At 44.0% G+C, this 26,115-nt stretch overlaps 3 protein-coding genes, 1 long non-coding RNA gene and 1 other non-coding gene across 10 annotated transcripts in view; 4 read left to right on the top strand and 1 right to left on the bottom strand.

Moving 5' to 3' along the window:
- Positions 1-1,523: 1,523 nt before the first annotated feature.
- Positions 1,524-2,141, bottom strand: LOC147976105 (uncharacterized). The gene has a single exon (XM_087520731.1). The coding sequence runs from the start codon at positions 2,139-2,141 to the stop codon at positions 1,524-1,526; it is 618 nt and encodes a 205-aa protein (XP_087376857.1).
- A 718-nt stretch (positions 2,142-2,859) lies between these two features.
- Positions 2,860-9,493, top strand: LOC125551979 (autophagy-like protein). Of its 6 annotated transcripts, none has more exons than XR_007303343.2 (12): positions 2,864-3,319; positions 4,203-4,245; positions 4,434-4,487; positions 5,118-5,181; positions 5,487-5,543; positions 5,625-5,722; positions 5,820-5,858; positions 5,977-6,065; positions 6,211-6,289; positions 7,358-7,405; positions 7,844-8,024; positions 8,985-9,493. XR_007303343.2 is itself a non-coding variant. In XM_048715404.2 (11 exons), exons 1-11 carry the CDS (start codon positions 3,126-3,128, stop codon positions 7,922-7,924), a joined length of 846 nt encoding a protein of 281 aa, XP_048571361.1. In that variant the 5' UTR covers positions 2,864-3,125; the 3' UTR covers positions 7,925-8,167. The 6 variants fall into 6 exon arrangements, 3 of the variants coding, with proteins under 3 accessions (XP_087374671.1, XP_048571361.1, XP_048571362.1); XR_007303345.2 differs by lacking the exon at positions 8,985-9,493 and adding an exon at positions 8,825-8,972; XR_007303344.2 differs by lacking the exon at positions 8,985-9,493 and adding an exon at positions 8,599-8,818.
- A 592-nt stretch (positions 9,494-10,085) lies between these two features.
- LOC125551978 (uncharacterized) lies at positions 10,086-14,159 on the top strand. Its single transcript, XM_048715403.2, has 2 exons — positions 10,086-11,271; positions 13,610-14,159. The coding sequence occupies exons 1-2, from the start codon at positions 10,297-10,299 to the stop codon at positions 13,811-13,813; spliced, it is 1,179 nt and encodes a 392-aa protein (XP_048571360.2). The 5' UTR covers positions 10,086-10,296; the 3' UTR covers positions 13,814-14,159.
- Positions 14,160-14,298: 139 nt separating this feature from the next.
- On the top strand, positions 14,299-14,369 carry TRNAG-GCC (transfer RNA glycine (anticodon GCC)). Its single transcript has one exon. It is a non-coding gene; the product is annotated as a tRNA-Gly (tRNA).
- Positions 14,370-14,555: 186 nt separating this feature from the next.
- LOC147976104 (uncharacterized) overlaps positions 14,556-26,115 on the top strand; it is a 29,030-nt gene continuing 17,470 nt past the window's right edge. The window contains exon 1 of the long non-coding RNA XR_015601319.1: positions 14,556-15,199. This is a non-coding gene — a long non-coding RNA (uncharacterized LOC147976104). The remainder of the gene's footprint in view (positions 15,200-26,115) is intronic.

The raw sequence follows: 26,115 nt of genomic DNA, 5'->3' as shown, positions 1-26,115 counted from the left end.
GTTGCACTTGCATATTGATCCAGGGCCAATCTGACTTTTTCAGCCTGTGCTCGGTTTGCCTCAAAAAACAACATAGTATCATCCGCAAACAAAAGGTGTGATATGCCCGGGGCTCGTCTGCATACCTTAATCGAAGATAACTCACCCGAAGATACATAATGCTTCATAATAGCCGAGAGTCCGTCCGCCACAAAAAGGAATAAGAACGGTGATAGAGGATCGCCCTGCCGAAGACCACGCGTCAGTGCAAATGAATCCAAGAGGGTCCCATTGAGTTTGACAGAATACCTCACCGATGTGACACAAGACATTATCCAGTCTACCCATCATTGAGCGAAACTCAGCTTTTGCATCACCTGTTTTAGGAACTTCCAATCCACCCTATCATATGCCTTCGAAAGGTCAAGCTTATAAGCACAGAAACTCTTTGTTGGATCCTTCTCTTGCTTAATATGATGAATACACTCGAAGGCCACTAGCGCATTATCTGTGATCATACGCCCTGGAATAAAGGCACTCTGCTCTAGAGAGACTATATCATCAAGTAATGGTCTCAAGCGGTTCACCAAGCATTTGGAAATGATCTTATAAATGACATTGCATAGACTTATAGGCCAGTATTGGGATAAATTAGATGGATTAGGAATTTTGGGAATAAGAACAATGGAAGTAGAGTTTACCCCTTCCGGCATTACGCCGGTAGCAAAAAATTCCTTGACTGCTGTGATTACACTAGTTTTTAGCACATCCCAGTTCTGTTGAAAAAACCTTGCCGGTAGACCATCCGGGCCAGGGGCCTTCAATGGCCCAATCTGAAAAGGTGCATCAGATATTTCCTTGTCACCAAAGGGGGCAGACAACCTCTCATTATCCTGGGTTGAAACTTTAACCTCCAGCAAATCAAGCACCCAAGATGCATTCAAGCTCGGATCAGCAGTAAAAATCCCTTTGAAATAATCATTTGTCAGGGCGGCCATATCCTCAAAATTTGAATGAATCACACCAATAGTGTCGGTGAGTTCTCGAATTCTATTTTTGCGAGCTCGCCAAACTGCTTTACTCTAAAAGTACTTGGTGTTACGGTCGCCTTCTTTCAGCCACATAATTGTAGAACGTTGCAGCCACATCATTTCCTCCTGATAAATTAGTTCGTTCATCTTATCAGTAATATTTCTTATATCTTGCTTATCGGCATTCATACTCATCAGTTCTTCTAGTTGAGTCCGTGACTTGGCCAACTCCCGGGATATATTCCCAAACTTGTTATTACCCCATACACTTAGCGTAGCTAGGGTCTTGCTCAGGCATGTTTGAAGTTTTTCTAGGTTGTCTACACTGCCCACGGACTCCCAAGCTTCCTTAATCACCTCCGGTAGCGAGATGTCCCTTTCCCAGAAAATTTCATAACGCCTGGCCTTGGGACCCTGCTGACCCGAGTCCGGGGTCCCTTTAAGTACCAGTGCCACATGGTCAGAGCAGGGCGAAACTACATGCTGTACAGAGTAGAACGGGAAAAGATTGCGCTAGTCATTTGTAGCTGTAGCTCTATCCAGCCGCACTTTCACATTGGCTGCTCCCGCTCGCAGATTGTCATAAGTAAATGATATGCCAGAAAAACCAAGATCAACCAGGCCACAAATCTCTAGAGTATCTCTGAATGCAATCATTTGTGGTTCAGGTCTTGGTGTAGCAGACATGTGTTCAAAATCCCAAAGAGCTTCATTGAAGTCACCAATCACTAACCATGGACATTCACTTGTATTTGATAGAGCTTGCAATTTGGACCACATTAGATGCCGGTTCTCGACGCGAGGTTCACCGTACACAAAGGTAACCCTCCACTGTGTTGCATCAACGTTCTCCCTGACCAGAGCATCAATGTAACGGTCATTTTTGTCCATGATCTCCACCAAATAGGACTCATGCCAGAAGAGAGCTAGTCCCCCACTCATCCCAGAACTATCAACACCATCAAAACCTTTTAAGCCAATACGAGATCGTATCCTTCTCATTTTTGAAGCTTTTTGTCTAGTCTCACAGAGAAAGACTAGCATGGGGGAATGCGACTGAGAGATCGTTGCAATTTCACGAACTGTACGGGAGTTCCCCGCCCCCCGGCAGTTCCAACTGATGAGATTCATTGCTCCCGGCGGTGCCCCTCGAAAGGGCCAGCTGATGTAGACACATTCTTTGATTTGTTCAGACCAATAGGAACAGCATTAGCACCTGTTCTAACTCTTTTTGGGTCTTGCTTGTCAAATGGGCTTGGCGGTATGACACCTCCACCCGAGCTAGCTGGAGCAATAATAGATACCGCCGGTGGAGCTTGGTTATCGTTAGCATCCCTTTTCCTGCTAGGATCGCCTTCGACAGTAGTGCCCATCTCGCCTTGCTTGTTATCCACCTCCATGGCTGATTGAACCACATTACCAAAGCCTCCTCCTGAGGCAGCAGGGGAAATACCACCCTGAATCATGGAGCCTCTTCCACCACCACGTCCACTCCAGGAAGCTCGCAAATCCTTAAACACCAGTTTAGAGGCAGCATGGACACCGTCGCCGTGCGACGTATGAAGATGACCTATCATGCCACATACTGCACACCAGTCCGGTAGCCTCTCATATTTGACACTGAAGATCTGCCTTTTTCCCTTCCTCACAATCGGCTAGCTGAGTTCTAGACGCTCCCTTGTTCTAATTTCATGAGCCACTGAAATTTCTCTTGATTGCAACCGTGACACACCAATCAAAATCGAGAACTCGGCACGTTCGGTTGCTTAAACCGACGGAGCATGTCACTGTCTAATTGATCAGACCTGACAGGGCGGGCCCGCGATGCCAAGCACGGCACGGGAAGAACAGCCGCTGCACCAGACCCGAGGCCAGCACGTGGGCGACGCACGCCGCGACGCACCGAGGCGGACGGAGGCCACAACGGCGGTCCGTCCCGGACCAAGAGAGAGACACACGGAACGCGACACGTACTGTACTACGTCAGCCGACCAAAGCTCGCCCGTGCTGCGGCCCTGAGACTCCGCGAGCGTGCAAGAGACGGTGGAGCACCCGAGGCAACCGGCGGCGTTTCCTCGCCCGGCCGCTCTCCGCCCCTCGGCGTCGCCGGTGCAAATGCCTGCGCCGCGACCGCAGCAGCGGGTTCTGCTCGTCGCGGCTGCCTGGAGCCTCGGCCTGCTCTGCCTCGCCGCCGCGGAAGGTGGAGGCGGCTCCTGCGAGCTCTCGGTCGAGCGCGGTGGCGCGCTCTATAACTTCAGCCTCGCGGCGCCGACGCCGGCCCACCGCCACGGCGTCCTCAGCGAGGATGGGTAACTTACTAACCAACCAACTGCGCACTGCCCGTTGGCACCGCTTAATCGATAAATTGGCCACTCCTTCGCTTCGATCGGCATATGGATATGCTAGTTTGGGAGCGAGTCTGCGAGTCGCGTCATGAGATCAAACCAACCTGAACGAATTGATAGGAGATGCGTGCGATACGCTCAGGGTCCTCGTGCTTAGTGGACACGCGCTTCTCATGTTTGACGAAATGCTCGCGTGATGTTTTTTTTTTACTTGTTATCGCTGACTCAATTGTGAAGTGGTGATTTCGTCTCTTGAAAAGTGGAGTACTGTAGTATTACTACAGTGCTAGTTGCCACTTTCCCTGCCATCGGCGGGGATCGGGGTTCAGTTATTTTGTTGTTCTGGGGACCTCTTGGTTTTCACATGATGGACCGATTAGTACGTACTCCTATATACTCCCTCTGTTCCGAATTACTTGTCTTGAATTTGTCTAGATACGGATGTATCTAGACTTATTTTAGTGCTAGATACCTCCGTATCTAGACAAATCTAAGACAAGTAATTCGGAACGGAGGGAGTAGTAAGTACTCCATGTAACCTGCCTTGGTAGGGGAGCAAGGTAGGGGAACAAGTAATTCGGAACGGAGGGAGTAGTAAGTACTCCATGTAACCTGCCTTGGTAGGGGAGCAAGATGTCTCAGGCTCTCAGCAAGTTGTTGCATTGGTGCTCTTCTTGGCTTGCTTCTTGAATGTTGAAACCATGATTGAATATTCTTTACGCGATTGGCAAAGGACTTGGTATTTCGGAGCATGCAGCTTACAGTCGCCTGTATGTTTACCGTCACGTTTTCTGATCGCTATCTAAGTTCCACTCTGTCCCATAACGATGAGCATCTTGTGTTTCAGGTTTTACAAAGTGGCCATGAACGATTCAGTCATCTGGTTCCAGGTTTGTTTCGCTAGGACACTCCTTTTGTGTGATTGTTTTTGCATATGTAGTTGCTACGTTAAGATATCTACACTACAACCACAACTAGGTGTGGATAAAAACTGCAATGTGGATTGTTTGAAATCTCTGCGTATAATATAGCCTAGAGGTTTTCATGTACTGCCTCACCATTTTGTTATTGTTTGCAGCTCTGCGATCAGATGATATTCAACTTTGACCCACCTGTCTGTCTTCACTGTGAGGTACTCTACTGATTTATCATCCCATAATTTAATTGGAAACCTTCCTTTTATCGGTTAGCTTGTCTGTTTATGCTGGCTAGTGCATCTGTTTATTGTTCTTTCATCTGGTCTTATGTTGTGTTTACCTCAGCGGGTCGGCCTTTCTTGAGTATCTCACTTATATTTTACAAATACAAGAAATACTTCCTTAGAGTATAGCCTCCGTTTCCATTCTCATGGCAAATCACATGTACTAGTGCAGAAATGATCAGGTCATCCTGAAATTTGTAATCATCCTATCATAATGTTACTTTTTTGTTTTTCAAACTGGGTTTTCTTATTTTCTACTACAAAAAAAGAAACAGAAACAAGGTGTTAGATCAGTAGCAGTGGTAGGAGTAGCGATAATGGTTTCAATCGCAAGTACGTCACCAAAGAAAACCTACTGTGACAGTCTTGAGAACTAGTAACATCAGTGTGCTGATCTGTATACATAACAGAGACAACCAAAAACCATTATATTTGTATCAAGCAGAAGCCTAACTGCATCATAGTATATTTTGCTAATGTTGGATTTGTCTATACCTGCATCTCGATGACAGATTTCTTTTGCTTCGTTTTTCCGCCTTAACTATTTCTTTACCAAATTAGGACTGTGGTGGTCCATTGAGGTGTGGCACCCAATGCAGCGCACTTGCTTCAAATAACATTGGAGGTAGGTTTGTTCTCCTGATTGGATATATTTTCGCCAGCCTTTTCTTCTTGTACCTTACAAAGTGCATCAAGAATGGCACTGGTGGAGTGGTCGGTCAATTAAGTACTTTCCAGTATGCGTTTTCTGGTGATAATAAGCTTCCTTTAAAACTCCTTCAGTTGCAATCATTATTAAGTAGTTCCCACTTCCCACTGCATTTTCTAATGATGTTAATTATTTTTGTTTAAAATTAAATTGCAGCATTTTCTTTCTGGCTACTGGTATTAGTGACTTAGTGCTTGGAGTCTACATTTTTCTTTCTGCAGGGTATGATGTTTGTACAACCATTGGAAGGGCATCTGGATCCCATATATCTCTAATAGGTAAGAATCATGTATACATCGTACCCAAATATCCTTGCTATGTGAAGCTTACCTAGTTGTTTGTTTTTGCTGAGGGAAAAGCAGATGAAGGTAATCCACAAAAGGGTGTCATTGTCAAGATGTTTTCATCAAAGTGTTCTATTTCTGTTTTCATCTTTTGTGATTCAGCTGTAGCCCAAGTGAGTACATTTTTTAAGCTAAACTTTCTTTTGTTCTTTCCTCCGTCACTGTTGCATTCTTATTTTGTGCTGCTTTCTCCCCCCTTCTCTTTTGCAGCTACCGGATACATTCACCCAATCTGGAAGTTGTGATTACGTGAGTGCGCTATTTTTCCGTCGCAATACTTATGATATAGCATATTTCCTTTCTTTTTTCTTTTTGTTGGGAATACAGCAGATTTCTTGCAAGGCATTAATAAAATTTTACCTCACAGGTTACGGTACTTAGACACCCTTCTGGGTGTGCAAGATCAGTGTCTGATGCTGGAAATGGCTGGGGATGGTTAGGCACTTCGTTCATAACGTATGTTATGTTGAGTTGCATTTAGTTACTAAACTTCACATAGTTGCCAGACCATTGATCAACAATCCTCATGATCGCCCACTGCCAGCAAAGTTTCTCACTGCATATTGAGGTCTGGCTTGACTAATATTTAACTGCTTTGCAGAATTTTGTGCCTTCTTGGAGGATACATTCTGATTGGTGCAATCTATAGATATTATTTCCTCGGCATTCGTTCTGTAGAGGTAAAGCTAGTCTTGCACAGAGTCGTTGGTCTTAGTTTTATGCAATAAATACCACATCCATGTCATGCTAAACTCTGCTCAGTTGTTGTCATGTAGTTTAAACTCTGAACCTTTTGAGGGTACTTTCGGTCTCTCAGCTTCGTTGACGGGTTCAGCAAATTTTCTGTCCAAATTTGTGAAGCTCTGCTTGTCTTGGAGAAAGAAAATTGAGTCGGAACCACTCCCAGAGTCGAGATACCAAAATATATCTAAAATTGTACCTGAGCCAAATGTCGAGACTTGAGAGACCAAAATAATTTCAAATGGGTAATGCAAACTCAGGTTGGGAGACCAAAAGTTTAGGTCGTTTCTTTTAGGGAGTAGCTTAATTTCAGATATTCGAAATATACTTTGCAGTACTGAAAATATGGTTTCGTATGGTAATCTCAGTTTCAATCATTTTAGCTTTTGGTGGAGGAAAAAATACAGTACAATGTTCCTTGATATTTCAAATAACTAAAATTCGAAGAAACATATTCACAGAATCACGCTTCTTTCTATCACTGTCAAGAAACCACACAACTGTATACAGGGACGATGCAACTTTGTAATGGGCATTTCAAGTTATGATGCTGACGGGTGGTCACACCTGTCACTTCCATTGACATCCTTAGACGAAAAAATAAGTGTAGTTTTGTGAAACTACTTACAAGTGTAATTTCGAATGGTTTTTCCAGAAAAATGAAATTTTAAAAGCTAGTCCTGCTGTTAGGAGTAATACATTTCCCTTATTTTTCTGGATCTCTGAAGAATTACATAAGAAATAGTTACGACAGTAAAATAAACTAAGAAAGTTGATGTCATAAAAAGATGTATAAAGAGACTGCATCAAATCCATATCAAAAGATAACTGACTCATAGTGTGTCCTGTGAAATTACACCATAGCATCAAAAGATAGCTTTGCGATGATATGTGAACTGTTTCTCTGTGTGAACCATAAAAATTTACAGATTGTTGTCATGTATTGCAATTTATTAACCATTTTAATGCTCTTAAACCACATTTCTGTCTTACTTGATGTATTCTAGGCCATTCCGAACCTGGAATTTTGGATCAGTTTGCCATGGAGAATTAAGGTAAGGTCAAATAAATGTCTATTCTAATAGAACATGCTGATGTTGTGTGTGTGATTCTTTTGATCTGTACTGCTGTTTATCTCGAGACAAACCAGAATTAATGATACACAGTTTAGATCATTTCAAGGTGAGGATAATATGCAGTTACTGATGCATGGAAACAAGTTACATTGCTAACAAATACTCCGTATCTGACATACGTCCGCATTATTTTAAATTGTTTAATTATCTGTCATTCCCAGTATAAGCCACGATCTTGTTCTCTGAAAGGGGAAATGGTGTTTGTACAGTTTACATAATCTCCCCCATTGAAAAGCTTCAGAGTTATTACTGTGATAGGATGTTTTTTTTAATGGTCACTGTGATAGGATTTTTTTAATGGTCACTGTGATAGGATGATAGCATCAAATGTAACCTTATGGTATGTTATCTGTCCAGAGCATGTTTGTTCGTCCAAGAAGAAACCCAAGAAGTCAGAGCAGAGATACTAGAGGTCCATACACCACTGTAAACCACTGAGAAGTAGAAAAATTCAATACCAGTATTGACAGTCATACAGTGGACAAGCATATGTGGATTGGGTTGAAAGCAAAACCTTTGATCTCTGCCCATATGCCAGGTACCATCAATGAATCATGTATCTTTGTACTTGCATATTAGTGGTGGAGTATCTGAATGAGCTACTAATGGAGATAAGACCCGGTGATCATAATTAAGCCTAGTAGGTCCTTACACTACCTGCAGCGCTCTCTTTTTCTCTTCCATTTTCGGGCAGGGGGGGTGGGGGACTTTCATATATGTACAATAGTTGATGCTCGGCTATTTATTCACATGGAAATATGGAATATTCAGAATTGGTTCAATTCCAAGTGATTATGACCATAATATGACTATACTGGCCTTCCTCTCATTCAGTTTTTGAGGCCCTTGAATTTAGGATTCTTTCTTCAAAATTGGTATTAACTTCAAATTGTTCTTCCTGCTATAAATTTAGCAGCGAATTCTGTAATTGGGAACTGAAATTTGGATGTGATTACTATAAAAGTTCTATATGTTACCATGCAAGTAATACCCAGATCAAATGTGATCAGCTATATATCCTGATTTTTTTCAACGCTGTACATCCTTATGAAACTGTGTGAAGTCGGCTAGCGTGTAACAACAGTTGTGATTGATGTTGTCTGATCACACAGGTCAAAGAATAAAGTTGATCCTATGATCTGCATCATACGATGGTCCTGTGTAAAGGAACTTGTAGAATTCTGATGCATCACAGTTAGTTTGTGAGTACTGCAGACAACATGATGCTTGTGCTCTGCTTATTTACTTCTATTATAATGTGGTGTGACGTTATTATGAGTAGAGGAACCTATTATCATAGGGAAGCATGGTAATTTTGCTTCCTTGCCATTCCATCAGGCCAGAAAGTGGTGCAGCTATTTTGTTTTCATGAGCCGGCTCAAGAGGGAATCATTTTACTGGCCGTGTTTCAGAGCTGGAGCTTTCATTTTCTTTTGTACAGATAAAGATGCTTGTTTATACTCTACTAGTGGGATCTTTATGCATTTGTCATTTTCAGAATATGAACCTGCCACAGGATAGTTTCTGAGCTGCAGTAGCGTAATCGTGCTACGTGCTGTTCCTGGGCTCTGGTGCAGATGACCAGTGGTTTGGCTACAATTTAACAGATTCCCCTTTTACGGATTCATGAAATTTCCATGGTCACTTGGCCTTCTCTTGTCTGTTCTGTGCTGCATTTGTCCTTGGCAAATCAAATTCTGCGGACTCGAGTCCTTTGTGGGTATTGGAGGCTTCATTTTCGAAAGGATGGATGTAATGCAATCTGCGATGTTGTTGATCTGAATTTATGTATTGCCACTGCTGCCACAAAGATATTGATATGTGTTGATGTTTGGATCATCAAACCTAGAAGCGTTCGATGACAAATAGTTAGTTTGTGCTGCCGAATATTCTGTTCATGATGCTGTAGACTGGACGAATTATGAGGATGGCAGAAGAGTCACGGACTCGAACTGGGAAGTACGAGTGTATGCTTCTTGTGTTCTGTAAGTATAGGAGCTGACATTTTCTTCTTCTCTCTGCCGTTTTCTTTTTCATCTGCTCTTGTTTGGGGAGAATGACTATTGCGTGAACTACCGACAACTGTATCTTCTCTTTCGACCCAGCAAATAACAGAGGTGGATCTGGGTTGTGTGTACGATCGTATCATAAAAATATATATGAAAAAGTTGCTACCCTGGCCACCGCGTCACTCTGATTTGTGTTTTCTATAAGATCAAACGATCCCGGAGCAACGGATTTTATATGGCCCCTGCATAATTTAGTCCGCCCTTCTCAAGTCCGATCCATTAACAAAATTTGAGCCACCTGGCACATAGACAAGCTCATTTTGTGCTCTTTGACCTGCAGATCCTCATGCTGGACTTGTCTTCCTAGGCCCAAAATCTTTTCCTTCCAATAAAATCCGAACTTTTTAATCTGGAGCTCGGACAGTTACATCACAGATTCAGTATCCTGTTGACAGCCGGACAATTCAACCTCCACTAGTGAACATCGATCACCCAGGTCAAATCGGTTATAAACCATCACGTAACGTGTACAATTCCAATTAGATCAGAGATTGATCTCTAGAATATCCCCTTTTGGACATAAAAGGCAACTCTCCTTGCTCCTAGACCGCATAATTAACCAGGGAATTAAGGAAGTTCATTGACGACGCCACAAGAAAGAAAGGAGGCAAAAAAGACAGAATTTGCCTCTTGGAAACCTGAAAGGAAGAGAATTTACATTGCACGAGCAGAGAAAGAGAGAAACTTGGGGAAGAAACCGCGACAGGAGGCGAGAGAGGAGAGGAGAGGAGGCCGAAGAGGATGCCTGGAGATGGACTTGACCACCGGGGCTCCTCCCCCTCCCCTCCGCCTAAATGGCGACATCTCCTCCAAATCTCGCCTCCTCCCCTTCATTATTCCTCCACCCTCGCCCCCTCCCCCTCCCCCGCCCCGTTCCCGCTCAAAACCCTAACCCTAGCGGCGCCCCTCGCCATGGTCGCCGACTACCGCACCCCCGACAGGCTCCTCCCCCCCGCCGCCGCCGCCGCAGCGGAGGAGCCGGCCCAGGACCCGCCCAAGCCGGCCCTCGCCGTCGCGGGGCCGGCCGCCGCCGCGACCCACGACGGCCTGCGCTTCTGGCAGTACATGCTCGCCGGCTCCGTCGCCGGCGTCGTTGAGCACACGGCCATGTTCCCGGTCGACACCCTCAAGACGCACATGCAGGCCGCCTCGCCGCCCTGCCGCCCCACCCTCTCGCTGGGGGCCGCGCTGCGGGCCGCCGTCGCCGGGGAGGGCGGCGCGCTCGCGCTCTACCGCGGCCTCCCCGCCATGGCCCTCGGCGCCGGCCCCGCCCACGCCGTCTACTTCTCCGTCTACGAGTTCGCCAAGTCGCGCCTTTCGGACCGGTTCGGCCCCAACAACCCCGCGGCGCACGCCTCCTCGGGGGTGCTCGCCACCATCGCCAGCGACGCCGTCTTCACCCCCATGGACACCGTCAAGCAGCGGCTGCAGCTCACGAGCAGCCCCTACACCGGCGTCGCGCACTGCGTCCGCACCGTGTTCCGCGATGAGGGCCTCAGGGCGTTCTTCGTGTCGTACCGGACCACGGTGCTTATGAACGCGCCCTACACCGCCGTCCACTTCTCGACCTACGAGGCGGCCAAGCGTGTGCTCGGAGACATGGCAGCTGACGAGGAGTCGCTTGCCGTGCACGCCACTGCGGGTGCTGCCGCCGGTGCTCTAGCAGCCGCGTTGACCACACCACTCGACGTTGTCAAGACGCAGCTGCAGTGCCAGGTGAGGATCTTACACGTTTGCTTTTGCCGTCACCTTTAATGACATATAGTAGATATCATTGGAGCTGGTCTGAGTTGATTTGTGCGGCTTGCTCAGCAAATGGAGAGATTTTATGCCTGTGCTGGTGTTTCTGTTCACCTCCAAGATTCTTGGAATGACTTTTTACAGTTAAATTTTCTATTTTCCGGTGGCCCTTTGATCTGTTAGTGACTTATTGGTGATCGCTGTCCTTATAGGGTGCTCTGTACCATTAATGTTGAAGAGCTAATGATACAAGGAGCATCTTTTCGGTCGCGATAATGCTAAACTTGGGCCTCTTCTAAAGCTGCAGTCTTTTCACCTATGGAACATTAACTGTGTCGTGGCGCTTTCTGCTAGGAAAAATCAAAACAAATTAGTATAGACTCAAGGTGTGAGTTTTATGCCACCTTACCCTATTTGAAATGACATCGACAACAGCTGACCTTACAAGGTTTTGATGGAAATGTTGATGAGAAGTTACAAATGGTTGGTGAATCACATTAATAATATTGTAGTTGTAATAACTTGGAACGTAATTGCTAATAACATATCAATATCCTCAGCTTCTCACTATCATTTATAGTAGCATTCTCTTTGACATGACACACCGATTGTCTTATGCATACTTATGTGTCTTGTAGATCCGTTGTCATTATCGATCCATCACTGGTAGTTCAGCTCATTGAACTTTAATGAGCTGGTCTGAGTTGATTTGTTGCGGCTTACTCAGCAAATGGGGAAATTTTATGCCTTTTCTGGTGTTTCTGTTCACCTCCAAGATTCTTGGAATGACTTTTTACAGTTAAAATTTCTATTTTCCAGTTGCACTTTGATCTGTTCCTAAATTTTCTATTCTGTCCTTATAGGGTGCTCTGTAGCATTAATGTTGAAGAGCTAGTGATGTAAGGAGCATCTTTTCAGTCGCGATAAGTGCTAACTGACCAGTTAGATATAGATATGCTGAACTTGGGCCTCTTCTGAAGCCGCAGTCCTTTTTCACCTATGAAACATTAATTGTGTCGTGGCGCTTTCTGCAAGGAAAAATCAGAACAAATTACTAGAAGATTCAAGGTGTAAGTTTTAGGCCACCGTAACCTGGTTGAAATGACATCAACAGACAGCTGACCTTACAAGATTTTGATGGAAATGTTGATGAGGAGTTACAAATGGTTGGTTGTCACATTAATGATACTGTAGTTGTAACTTGGAAAATTTGTGCTAATGTCATCTCAGTATCCTCAGCTCCTCACTATCATTTGTAGTACTCGCTCTGATCTGAATTAATTGACGTAGCCTCTATACAATGTAAGCGGGATCGGCGGGAATACTTAGTTTGACATGACACCGCGATATTCTTGTGCGTACTTATGTAGCTTGTAGAGTCATTATCGATCCATCACTGGTAGTTCAGCTTATTGAACTTCTACCTTTATTAATTTTATATGATGGGGCACGACTATCCCTAGTTCAGTTAATTGAAAAATATGTTATTCTTATGTGTTACTCCCTCTGTTCCTAAATATAAGTATTTTTAGAGATTTCAATAAGGACTACATACGGATGTATATAGACATATTTTAGAGTGTAGATTCACTCATTTTGCTCCGTATGTAGTCCGCATTGGAATCTCTAAAAAGACTTGTATTTAGGAACGGAGGGAGTACATACACAACATAGAGATTGTGTTAGCAATCTCTTGGTCTTTAGGCAGAAGGGCTTGTATGTTTCCTTTCTATGCATCCATTTATGTGTCCCTTTGGTACTAAATAAATGTGAACCTCGGTGTACTACATGGACTCCGTCAGCCCACACACAACAGAGAGGAACACACACAAATACTCCCTCCGTCTCATAATATAAGACGTGTTTTGACACTGTCATAGTGTCAAAACACGTCTTATATTATGGGACAGAGGGAGTACATGATAAGGGAAGATGCAAGTTATGGCCACCTTGAAATATTCCCTAAAACCTATAGAGTAATTGGCTACCATGAAAACTTATAGAGTAGGTCATTTGGTACAACCGTACAATATAACATGGATTAAAGATCAAGTTTCATATACTTAACTAAATTTGCCAGTTATATTACTAGTGTTGTTTCTGTAGCTAACTAAATAGGGCTGTCAAACCCTTCTTATGTGTGGTCTAGTCAGCAGTTGCTTTATATCATCGTTCCATGCATGTTATCATCTTTCTATTTTCCTAGCACATTTTCAACTTTGGATAACTTCCTCATTTTTGTGTTTACATGAATGTCATCCACCTGTTTTTACTTCCAAGGTAATAACAGTGTTCTCTTTTTGTCTGTGGTCAGGGTGTATGCGGCTGTGAACGCTTTGCTAGTAGCTCTATAGGAGATGTGTTTAGAACGATTATAAAGCGCGACGGATACGTTGGGCTCATGAGGGGATGGAAGCCGAGAATGCTGTTCCACGCACCAGCAGCTGCCATCTGCTGGTCCACATACGAAGCCTCGAAGTCGTTCTTTGAAAGATTTAATGAGAAAAGGAGAAAATAGTTGGAGCATTTCTTGGAAGTGATTGTGTTTTTCTGGAAGCCAAGTGCTTCCTCGCTGTGGCGTGTCCTCGGCTGATGAAAGAGGCAGTGCCTAGATACAGTTGTGTGCAGCAGAGGATCCATTTGGAATGATGCACCGTGCATCGAAATTTGTCCAACGATGATCTGTCTGTACGTTGTATTTCTTTTCTTTTTGGCTGAGTTATATGTATCATTTTTCCAGCCCGTGGTCGGGATAGCAAATACCAGAATAATTTTGCCCTAGTTTTTCAGGATCATTGAGCATACTGTATGGCCTTTGTGTCAGATTCTTGATAAAGTGAAATGAGATTTTGGTTCTGTTACAATTTCCCGCTTCTTTTGTTCTCGTCACCATATGTTGTGAAGAACCCTGATGTGTGCCTGAATATATTGTCCAGTAAGCTAACGCTGGGTGTAAAGGTCAGAACGAGATGCATATACTTGTTGAGCGATTCTGCCATCCAAGCACCAGTGGTCTAGTGGTAGAATAGTACCCTGCCACGGTACAGACCCGGGTTCGATTCCCGGCTGGTGCAATTTTTTTTCCTTTCGATCATTCTCTTGTGGACGGCGATGCCCAAATCAGAACACCTTCTTCCCCAAACTCCCGTTTGGCTTGGCTTTGGTTTGTGTTTTCCAGTCCATTTTTCTGTTTTTACGTCATGTGCTCGTTGCATTTTCTGTTTATTTGTTCACATAGTCATCACTGTGATCAGGTCCCCAGGAAACAGAAGTCAACCTGGACCAGGTCCCCAGGTTGAATTGGCACTCTTAACTTCGATTCCGGTCTATTCCAAACCCTCTAAACGCGACGCCCGCTCATGTCGCACCCCCGCTCGCCCGCGACTTCCCCATTGCACCGCGTTGACCTCGCCGTGCGCCTCCCCGGCGGTGACCCCCAGCCCTCGCCCATGGCATCTAGTAGCGGATGATCCTCGCCACACCGCGCGTCCTTCCGCGTACGGACACGAGCATTGGTCTCGTAATTGGGGCATCCCCTACTAGATTGGGCGGGATAAACGGCGCTGTTGCGTCGATCCTGAGATCCACTGATGGATTCGGACGGCGGAGCATCGGACCAGGAGATCAGGCGTCTCATGGTGGAGCTCGTCCGCAGGGAGAGGGCGGCTACAAGAGCGGCGAGAAGAGCGCAAAGAGCGGATCGAGATGTGGCGATGGCGAGGATGAATCTCGCGCTACGAGCAGTGTGTGGGACCACGGAGATGGAACAACAAATCACCCCCGACTTGATCCTGCCTGGGTCGCGGAAGAAGCTGTATCCACTTCAAGGATTCATCGGATGAGGTTGAGATTGTTCAGATCCGAGATTTGACCAATTTTGTGTCGTCGCCTGCTTCAGGGTCTGGTATGTTTCGTCATGCTGCCTCTAATTTGCGTTGTAATTTTGGTGCTGGTCTGACCTCTCGCCGTCGAAGATCGACGTCGCCGCCGCCGTTCATGGTGCCGCCCTCACAAGAATTGGGGAGGAGCGGGGGCGGGATGGTTGTGAACGGGCCCCTGGGTCAGCCTCTATCGACGTTTAGACCGTTGGATGTGTCCTCATACGATCCTGACTGTTGATTGTGGGAAACAGTCGCCAACCCAACCTTGAGAGACATATTCCCCACCATGTGCGTGCCCCTAATCCCCAGGCTGCTAGGGTTCGTCGCTGTCCCCTGCGCCGCCATCGTGAATCCATTACTCTAGTCTAGATCCGCCGCGATCTGTTTGCTAAGGGAGAGTTCTTTGCGGCATACTGTTTTCCTATCGGTCCTTCAGACCATCTGTTCGAGCCCAAGCAATTTAGCTCCTCGTGCGATTTTTGGTCGTAGAAGACCGAGAAACCTCCGTTTGTTGTTGTTGTCAAGAAGATGGCTGGGGCTGGGCAGAATCAAGGTGCTAGAGGGGGGAGATATGGAGCTGGCCGTAGCCGCATTGGCACTGCTCGCCCTCCAGCCCCTGTGCAGCAACAGCCTGTTGCTGCTCAAGTGAATCCTGTTTGGGCGCCAATCTCCTCACCATTGCCTTCTCAACATGCCCCTCCCATTTCCATCTATGCCAAACCTCCCATTGTTCCACTTGAAGCTAGTTCTCCCAGTATGTTACACCCAGCTATGAACCAGATCTACACTGGTTTTCCTACCTCTAATTACCAATTCCCCCAAATGGCTCCATGGATGCAACAACCTCAATCACATTCCCCCTACATGCCACCATAAAATCTTCCAGTGTAGTACCGACAACCTTTCTAGCAATCTGTCAGTACTGGCAGTGGTGCTTCTCGAGGGAGTGGTCAAGCTGGGACTGTGAAAAACAAGAAGGAAGCTAAGGCTGGTGCTAAGCAAAAGCAACTTCTTGCTGCCTCTGGGCCCAATGATAGCTCCACTGCTCAAGTTTGTGTAGACTCTGATGGACATATGGTGGATCCTAAATATATAGGTACTATTTGCTAAAATTGTGGCCTCCCTGGTCACTTTGTTGGCATGTGCTCCATTCCTAAGGTCTGCTTCATTTGTAAAACCCCTGGTCACCATATGGTGTTGGGGAATGCAGTAATTTCAAATTTTTTCCTACGCACACGCAAGATCCATCTAGGTGATGTATAGCAACGAGAGGGGATAGAGTGTTGTCTACGTACCCTCGTATACTGTAAGCGGAAGCGTTATGACAACGCGGTTGATGTAGTCATACGTCTTCACGATCCGACCGATCCTAGCACCGAAGGTACGGCACCTCCGCGATCTACACACGTTCAGCTCGGTGACATCCCACGAACTCTAGATCCAGCTGAGTGTCGAAGGAGAGTTTCGTCAGCACGACGGCGTGATGACGGTGATGATGAAGTTACCGACGCAGGGCTTCTCCTAAGCACTACAACGATATGACTGAGGTGGAAATCTGTGGAGGGGGGGCACCGCACACGACTAAGAGATCAACTTGTGTGTCTATGGGATGCCCCCTCCCCACGTATATAAAGGAGGGAGGGAGGAAGAGGCCGGCCTAGGAGGAGGCGGGCACCAAGGGGGGCAATCCTACTCCAAGTAGGTTTGCCCCCCCTTTCCTATTCCTACTAGGAGAAGGAGGAAAGAGGAGGAGGGGAGAAGGAAAGAGCGGGCCGACCCCCCAAACCCTAAACCAATTCGGTTTGGGCCTAGGGGGGCGCGCCCCACACCTTTCTTGCTACCCTCTTTATCCACTAGGGCCCAATAAGGCCCATGGACTCCCCGGGGGGTTCCGGTCACCTTTCGATACTCCGAAAAATACCCGATACACTTTGGAACCCTTTCGGTGTCCGAATATAACCTTCCAATATATCAATCTTTATGTCTCGACCATTTCGAGACTCCTCGTCATGTCCGTGATCACATACGGGACTCCGAACTACCTTCGGTACATAAAAACACATAAACTCGTAATACCGATCGTCATCGAACGTTAAGCGTGCGGACCCTATGGGTTCGAGAACTATGTAGACATGACCGAGACTCATCTCCGTTCAATAACCAATAGCGGAACCTGCATGCTCATATTGGTTCCTACATATTCTATGAAGATCTTTATCGGTCAAACCGCATAACAACATACGTTGTTCCCTTTGTCATTGGTATATTACTTGCCTGAGATTCGATCGTCGGTATCTCAACTAGTTCAATATCGTTACCGGCAAGTCTCTTTACTCGTTCCGTAATGCAACATCCCGTAATTAACTCATTAGTCACATTGCTTGCAAGGCTTATAGTGATGTGTATTACCGAGAGTGCCCAGAGATACCTCTCCAATACACGGAGTGACAAATCCTAATCTCGATCTATGCCAACTCAACAAACACCATCGGAGATACTTGTACATCATCTTTATAGTCACCCAGTTGCGTTGTGATGTTTGATAGCACACTAAGTGTTCCTCCGGTATTCGGGAGTTGCATAATCTCATATTCATAGCAACATGTATAAGTTATGGAGAAAGCAATAGCAGTAAACTAAACGATCAAAGTGCTAAGCTAACGGATGGGTCAAGTCAATCACATCATTCTCTAATGATGTGATCCCGTTCATCAAATGACAACTCTTTGTCCATGGCTAGGAAACTTAACCATCTTTAATTAGCGAACTAGTCAAGTAGAGGCATACCAGTGACACTGTTTGTCTATGTATTCACACATGTACTAAGTTTTCGGTTAATACAATTCTAGCATGAATAATAAACATTTATCATGATATAAGGAAATATAAATAACAACTTTATTTTGCCTCTAGGGCATATTTCCTTCAGTCTCCCACTTGCACTAGAGTCAATAATCTAGTTCACATTGTCATGTGATTTCACATCAATAGTTCACATCTTTATTGACTAATACCCAAAGGGTTTACTAGAGTCAATAATCTAGTTCACATCGCTATGTGATGAACACCCAAAGAGTGATCATGTTTTGCTTGTGAGAGAAGTTTAGTCCACGGGTCTGCAATTTCTATGTCTACAATGCTCTGCACGGAGCTACTCTAGCTTATTGCTCCCACTTTCAATATGTATCTAGATCGAGACTTACAGTCATCTAGATTGGTATAAAAATCTTGCATCGACGTAACTCTTTACGAAAAAAACTCTTTTATCACCTCCATATCCGAGAAACATTTCCTTTGTCCTCTAAGGATAATTTTGACCGCTGTCCAGTGATCCACTCCTGGACCACTATTGCACCCTCTTGCCAAACTCTTGGTGAGGTACACAATAGGTCTGGTACACAACATAGCATACTTTATAGAACCTATGGCTGAGGCATCGGGAATGACTTTTCATTCTCTTTCTATTTTCTGCCGTGGTCGGGTTTCGAGTCTTTACTCAACTTCACACATTGCAACATAGGCAAGAACTCCTTCTTTGACTGTTCCATTTTGAATTACTTCAAATTCTTGTGAAGGTATATACTCATTGAAAAATATATCAAGCGTCTTGATCTATCTCTATAGATATTGAAACTCAATATGTAAGTAGCTTCAGCGAGGTCTTTCTTTGAAAAACTCCTTCCAAACACTCCTCTATGCTTTCTAGAAAATTCTACATTATTTCCGATCAACAATATGTCATTCACATATACTTATCAGAAAGGCTGTAGTGCTCCCACCCACTTTCTTGTAAATACATGCTTCACCGCAAGTCTGTATAAAACCATATGCTTTGATCACTTTATCAAAGCATATATTCCAACTTCGAGATGCTTAGACTGAAGGAAATATGCCCTAGAGACAGTAATAAAGTTATTATTTATTTCCTTATATCATGATAAATGTTTATTATTCATGCTAGAATTGTATTAACCGGAAATTTAGTACATGTGTGAATACATAGACAAACTGAGTGTCACTAGTATGCCTCTACTTGACTAGCTCGTTAATCAAAGATGGTTAAGTTTCCTAGCCATGGACAAGAGTTGTCATTTGATGAACGGGACCACATCATTAGAGAATGATGTGATTGACTTGACCCATCCGTTAGCTTAGCACGATGATCGTTTACTTTGTTGCTATTGCTTTCTTCATAACTTATACATATTCCTATGACTATGAGATTATGCAACTCCCGGATACCGGAGGAACACTTAGTGTGCTATCAAACGTCACAACGTAACTGGGTGACTATAAAGATGCTCTACAGGTGTCACCGACAGTGTTTGTTGAGTTGGCATAGATCGACATTAGGATTTGTCACTCCTTGTCTCGGAGAGGTATCTCTGGGCCCTCTCGGTAATGCACATCACTATAAGCCTTGCAAGAAATGTGACTAATGAGTTAGTTACGTGATGTTGCATTACGGAACGAGTAAAGGGACTTGCCGGTAACGAGATTGAACTAGGTATTGAGATACCGACGACCGAATCTCGGGAAAGTAACATACCGATAACAAAGGGAACAACATATGCTGTTAAGCGGTTTGACCGATAAAGATCTTCGTATAATATGTAGGAGCCAATATGAGCATCCAGGTTCTGCTATTGGTTATTGACTGAAGATAAGTCTTGGTCATGTCTACATAGTTCTCGAACTCGTAGGGTCCGCACGCTTAACTTTCGATGACGATCAATATTATGAGTTTATGTGTTTTGATGTACCGAAGGTTGTTCGGAGTCCTGGATGAGATCACAGACATGATGAGGAGTCTCAAAATGGTCGAGACATAAAGATTGATATATTGGAAGGTTATATTCAGACACCGGAAAGGTTCCGGGGGTCATCGGATAAATACCGGAGTACCGGGGAGTTACCGGACCCCCCCGGAGGGTCAATGGGCCTTCATGGGCCTTAGTGGAAATAGAGGGCAGCAAGGGAGCTGTGGGGTGCGGCCCCACAGGACCAAACCGAATTGGTTTAGGGCTTGGGGGGGCCATCCCCCTCTTTCCTTCTCCCCTCCTCCTCTTTCCTTCCCCTCCTCCTCTTTCCTTCCCCTCCTAGTTAGACTAGGAAAGGGGGAACCTACTCCTAGTAGGAGTAGGACTCCCCCCCTTGGGGCGCACCCTATGAGGCCGCCGGCCCCCTCCCCTTGCTCATTTATATACGGGGGCAGGGGGCACCCTAGAACACACAAGTTGATTGTTTAGCCGTGTGCGATGCCCCCCTTCACAGATTTCCACCTCAGTCATATCGTTGTAGAGCTTAGGCGAAGCGCTGCGTCGGTAACTTCATCATCACCGTCATCACGCCGTCGTGCTGACGAAAATCTCCTCGACCTCAGCTGGATCTAGAGTTCTGGGACGTCACCGAGCTAAACGTGTGCAGATCGCGGAGGTGCCGTACCTTTGGTGCTAGGATCCGTCGGATCGTGAAGACGTACGACTACATCAACCGCGTTCTCATAACGCTTCTGCTTACGGTCTATGAGGGTACATGGACAACTCTCCCTCTCATTGCTATGCATGACCTAGATGGATCTTGCGTGTGCATAGGTTTTTTTGAAATTACTGCATTCCCCAACAGTGGTATCTGAGCCAGGTCTATGCATAGATGTTATATGCACGCGTAGAACACAAAGGAGTTGTGGGTGTGGGTATATACATATTGCTTGCCGTCACTAGTTGATTCCTGATTCAGCAGTATTGTTGGATGAAGCGGCTCAGACCGACATTACGCGTACGCTTACGCGAGACTGGTTCTACCGACATGCTCCGCACACAGGTGGCTAGTGGGTGTCTATTTCTCCAACTTTAGTTGAATCGGATTCAATGAACATGGTTCTTTCTGAAGATCAAAAAGCAATCACTATACCGCGTTGTGGTTTTTGATGTGTAGGTAAGAACGGTTCTTGCTAAGCCCGTAGCAGCCACATAAAACTTGCAACAACAAAGTAGAGGACGTCTAACTTGTTTTTGCAGGGCATGTTGTAATGTGATATGGTCAAGACGTGATGAGATATATATTGTTGTATGAGATGATCATGTTTTGTTAAAGTTACCGGCAACTGGCAGGAGCCTTATGACTGTCTCTTTATTGCATAAGATGCAAGCACCATACAATTGCTTTACTTTATCGCTATGCGATAGCAATAGTTGGCGAGACGACCATGCGACGACACGTTGATATAGATCAAGATGATGGAGATCATGGTGTCATGCCGGTGACGATGGAGATCATGACGGTACTTTGGAGATGGAGATCAAAGGCACAAGATGATGATGGCGTATCATGTCACATATTTTTGATTACATGTGATGTTTATATTTTATGTATCTTGTTTTTCTTAGTACAATGGTAGCATTATGAGATGATCTCTCACTAAATTTCAAGGTATAAGTGTTCTCCGTGAGTATGCATCGTTACTATAGTTCGTCGTGCCGAGACACCACGTGATGATCGGGTGTGATAAGCTCTACGTTCACATACAACGGGTGAAAGCTAGTTTTGCACATGCAGAATACTTGGGTTAAACTTGACAAGCCTAGCATATGCAGATATGGCCTCGGAACACTAAGACCGAAAGGTCGAGCGTGAATCATATAGTAGATACGATCAACATAGTGACGTTCACCATTGAAAACTATTCCATCTCACGTGATGATCGGACATGGTTTATTTGATACGGATCACGTGATCACTTAGATGATTAGAGGGATGTCTATCTAAGTGGGAGTTCTTAAGTAATATGATTAATTGAATTTTAATTTATCATGAACATAGTCCTGGTAGTATTTGCATAACTATGTTGTAGATCAATAGCTCGTGATGTAGCTCCTCGTTTATTTTTGATATGTTCCTGAAGAAAAACTATGTTGAAAGATGATAGTAGCAATGATGCAGACTGGCTCCGCGATCTAAGGATTATCGTCATTGCTGCAGAGAAGAATTATGTCCTTGATGCACCGCTAGGTGATAGACCTATTGCAGGAGCAGATGCAGACGTTATGAACGTTTGGCAAGCTCAGTATGATGACTACTTGATAGTTTAGTGCGCCATGCTTTACGGCTTAGAACCGGGACTTCAAAAATGTTTTGAACACCATGGAGCATATAAGATGTTCCAAGAGCTGAAATTGGTATTTCAGACTCATGCCCGAATCGAGAGGTATGAGACCTCCGACAAGTACTTTGCCTACAAGATGGAGGAGAATAGCTCAGCTAGTGAGCATGTGCTCAGAATGTCTCAGTACTACAATCACTTGAATCAAGTGAGAGTTAATCTTCCAGATAAGATAGTGATTGACAGATTTCTCTAGTCACTATCGCCAAGTTACTAGAACTTCGCGATGAACTATAATATGCAAGGGATGATGAAAATGATTCCCGAGCTCTTCGTGATGCTGAAATGAACGAAGGTAGAAATCAAGAAAAGCATCAAATGTTGATGGTTGACAAGACCACTAGTTTCAAGTAAAAGGGCAAAGGAAAGAAAGGGAACGTTAAGAAGAATGGCAAGCAAGTTGCCACTCCCATGAAGAAGCCCAAAGCTAGACCCAAGCCTGAAACTGAGTGCTTCTACTGCAAAGGAAATGGTCACCCAAAGCGGAACTGCCCCAAATACTTGGCGGATAAGAAGGATGACAAAGTGAACAAAAAGTATATATGATATACATGTTATTGATGTGTACTTTACTAGTGTTCATAGTAGCCCCTGGGTATTTGATACTGGTTTAGTTGCTATGATTAGTAACTTGAAACAGGAGTTACAAAATGAACAGAGACTAGTTGAGGGCAAAGTGACGATGTGTGTTGGAAGTGATTCCAAGGTTGATAAGATCACCATCGCATCCTCCCTCTACCTTTGGGATTAGTATTGGAACTAAATAAATGTTATTTGGTGTTTGCGTTGAGCATAAATATGATTGGATCCTGTTTATTGCGATACAGTTATTCATTTAAGTCAGAGAATAATTGTTGTTCTGTTTACATGAATAAAACCTTCTATGGTCGTACATCCAATGTAAATGGTTTACTGAATCTTGATCATAGTGATACACATAATATTGATGCCAAAATATGCAAAGTTAATAATGATAGTGCAACTTATTTGTGGCACTGCCGTTATTGGTGTAAAGCGCATGAAGAAACTCCATGCTGTTGGGCTTTTGGAATCACTTGATTATGAATCACTTGATGCTTGCGAACCATGCCTCATGGGCAAGATGACTAAGACTCCATTCTCCGGAACAATGGAGCGAGCAACTGACTTATTGGAAACAATACATAACGATGTATGTGGTCCGATGAGTGTTGATGCTCACGGCGGGTATCATTATTTTCTTACCTTCACAGATGATTTGAGCAGATATGGGTATAACTACTTAATGAAACACAAGTCTGAAACGTTTGAAAAGTTCAAATTTCAAAGTGAAGTGGAGAATCATCGTAACAAGAAAATAAAGTTTCTACGATCTGACCGCGGAGACGAAATATTTGAGTTACGAGTTTGGCCTTCAGTTGAAACAATGTCGAATAGTTTCGCAACTCACGCCACCTAGAACACCACAGCGTAATGGTGTGTCCGAACGTCATAACCGTACTTTATTAGATATGGTGCGGTCTATGATGTCTCTTACCGATTTACCACTATCGTTTTGGGGTTATGCATTGGAGACAGCTGCATTCACATTAAATAGGGCACCGTCTAAAAATCCGTTGAGATGACACCGTATGAACTATGGTTTAGCAAGAAACCTAAGCTGTCATTTCTTAAAGTTTGGGGTTGCGATGCTTATGTTAACAAGTTTCAGCCTGATAAGCTCAAACCCAAATCGGAGAAGTGCGTCTTCATAGGATACCCAAAAGAAACTGTTGGGTACACCTTCTATCACAGATCCGAAGGCAAGATCTTTGTTGCTAAGAGTGGATCCTTTCTAGCGAAGGAGTTTCTCTTGAAAGAAGTGAGTGGAGTAAAGTAGAACTTGATGAGGTAATTGTACCTTCTCCCAAATTGGAAAGTAGTTCATCACAAAAATTAGTTCCAGTGATGCCTACACAAATTAGTGAGGAAGTTAATGATGATGTTCATGAAACTTCAGATCAAGTTACTACCAAACCTCGTAGGTCAACCATAGTACGTTCCGCACCAGAGTGGTACGGTAATCCTGTTCTGGAAGTCATGTTACTAGATCATGACAAACCTACGAACTATCAGGAAGCAATGATGAGCCCAGATTCCGCGAAATGGCTAAAGGCCATGAAACCTGAGATGGGATCCATGTATGAGAACAAAGTATGGACTTTGATTGACTTGCCCAATGATCTGTGAGCCATTCAGAATAAATGGATCTTCAAGAGGAAGACGGACGCTGATAGTAGTGTTACTATCTACAAAGCTCGAATTGTCGCAAAAGGTTTTCGACAAGTTCAAGGTATTGACTACGATGAGATTTTCTCACTCGTATCGATGCTTAAAAATCTGTCTGAATCATGTTAGCAATTGCCGCATTTTATGAAATCTGGCAAATGGATATCAAAACTACATTCCTTAATGGATTTATTAAAGAAGAGTTGTATATGATGCAACCAGAAGGTTTTGTCAATCTAAAGATGCTAACAAAGTGTGCAAGCTCCAGCGATCCATCTTTGGACTGGTGCAAGCATCTCGGAGTTGGAATATACACTTTGATGAGTTGATTAAAGCATATAGTTTTATACAGACTTTTGGAGAAGCCTGTATTTACAAGAAAGTGAGTGGGAACTCTGTAGCATTTTTGATATTATATGTGGATGACATATTGTTGATCGGAAATGATACTGAATTTCCGGATAGCATAAAAGGATACTTGAATAAGAATTTTTCAATGAAAGACCTCGGTGAAGCTGCTTACATAATGGGCATTAAGATCTATAGAGATAGATTAAGACGCTTGACAAATTTTTCAATGAGTACATACCTTGACAAGTTTTTGAAGTAGTTCAAAATGGAACAGTCAAAGAAGGAGTTCTTGACTGTGTTGCAAAGTGTGAAGTTGAGTAAAGACTCAAAACTAGACCACGGCAGAAAATAGAAAGAGAATGAAAAAGTCATTCCCTATGCCTCAGTCATAGATTTTATAAAGTATGCTATGCTGTGTACCAGACCTATTGTATACCTTAGCATGATTTTGGCAAGGGAGTACAATACTGATCTAGGAGTAGATCACTGGACAGCGGTCAAAATTATCCTTAGAGGACTAAGGAAATATTTATCGGTTATGGAGGTGATAAAAGAGTTCGTCGTAAAGAGTTGTGTTGACGCAAGCTTTTGACACCGATCTAGATGACTCCAAGTCTCGATCTAGATACATATTGAAAGTGGGAGCAATTAGCTAGAGTAGCTCCGTGCAGAGTATTGTAGACATAGAAATTTGTAAAATACATACGGATCTGAATGTTGCAGACCCGTAGACTAAACTTTTCTCACAAGCAAAACATGATCACTCTTTGGGTGTTAATCACATAGCGATGTGAACTAGATTATTGACTCTAGTAAACCCTTTGGGTATTAGTCACATGGAGATGTGTACTAATCACATAAAGATGTGAACTATTGGTGTTAAATCACATGACAATGTGAACTAGATTATTGACTCTAGTGCAAGTGGGAAACTGAAGGAAATATGCCCTAGAGGCAATAATAAAGTTATTATCTATTTCCTTATATCATGATAAATGTTTATTATTCATGCTAGAATTGTATTAATCGGAAACTTAGTACATGTGTGAATACATATACAAACTGAGTGTCACTAGTATGCCTCTACTTGACTAGCTCATTAATCAAAGATGGTTAAGTTTCCTAGCCATGGACAAGAGTTGTTATTTGATGAACGGGATCACATCATTAGAGAATGAT

The sequence above is a fragment of the Triticum urartu genome, chromosome 4A (genome assembly GCF_056163025.1).
Source record: "Triticum urartu cultivar PI428250 chromosome 4A, HENAU_Tu73, whole genome shotgun sequence".
Taxonomy (NCBI): Eukaryota; Viridiplantae; Streptophyta; class Magnoliopsida; order Poales; family Poaceae; genus Triticum; species Triticum urartu.
This window is presented reverse-complemented; position numbering and strand designations above follow the sequence as displayed.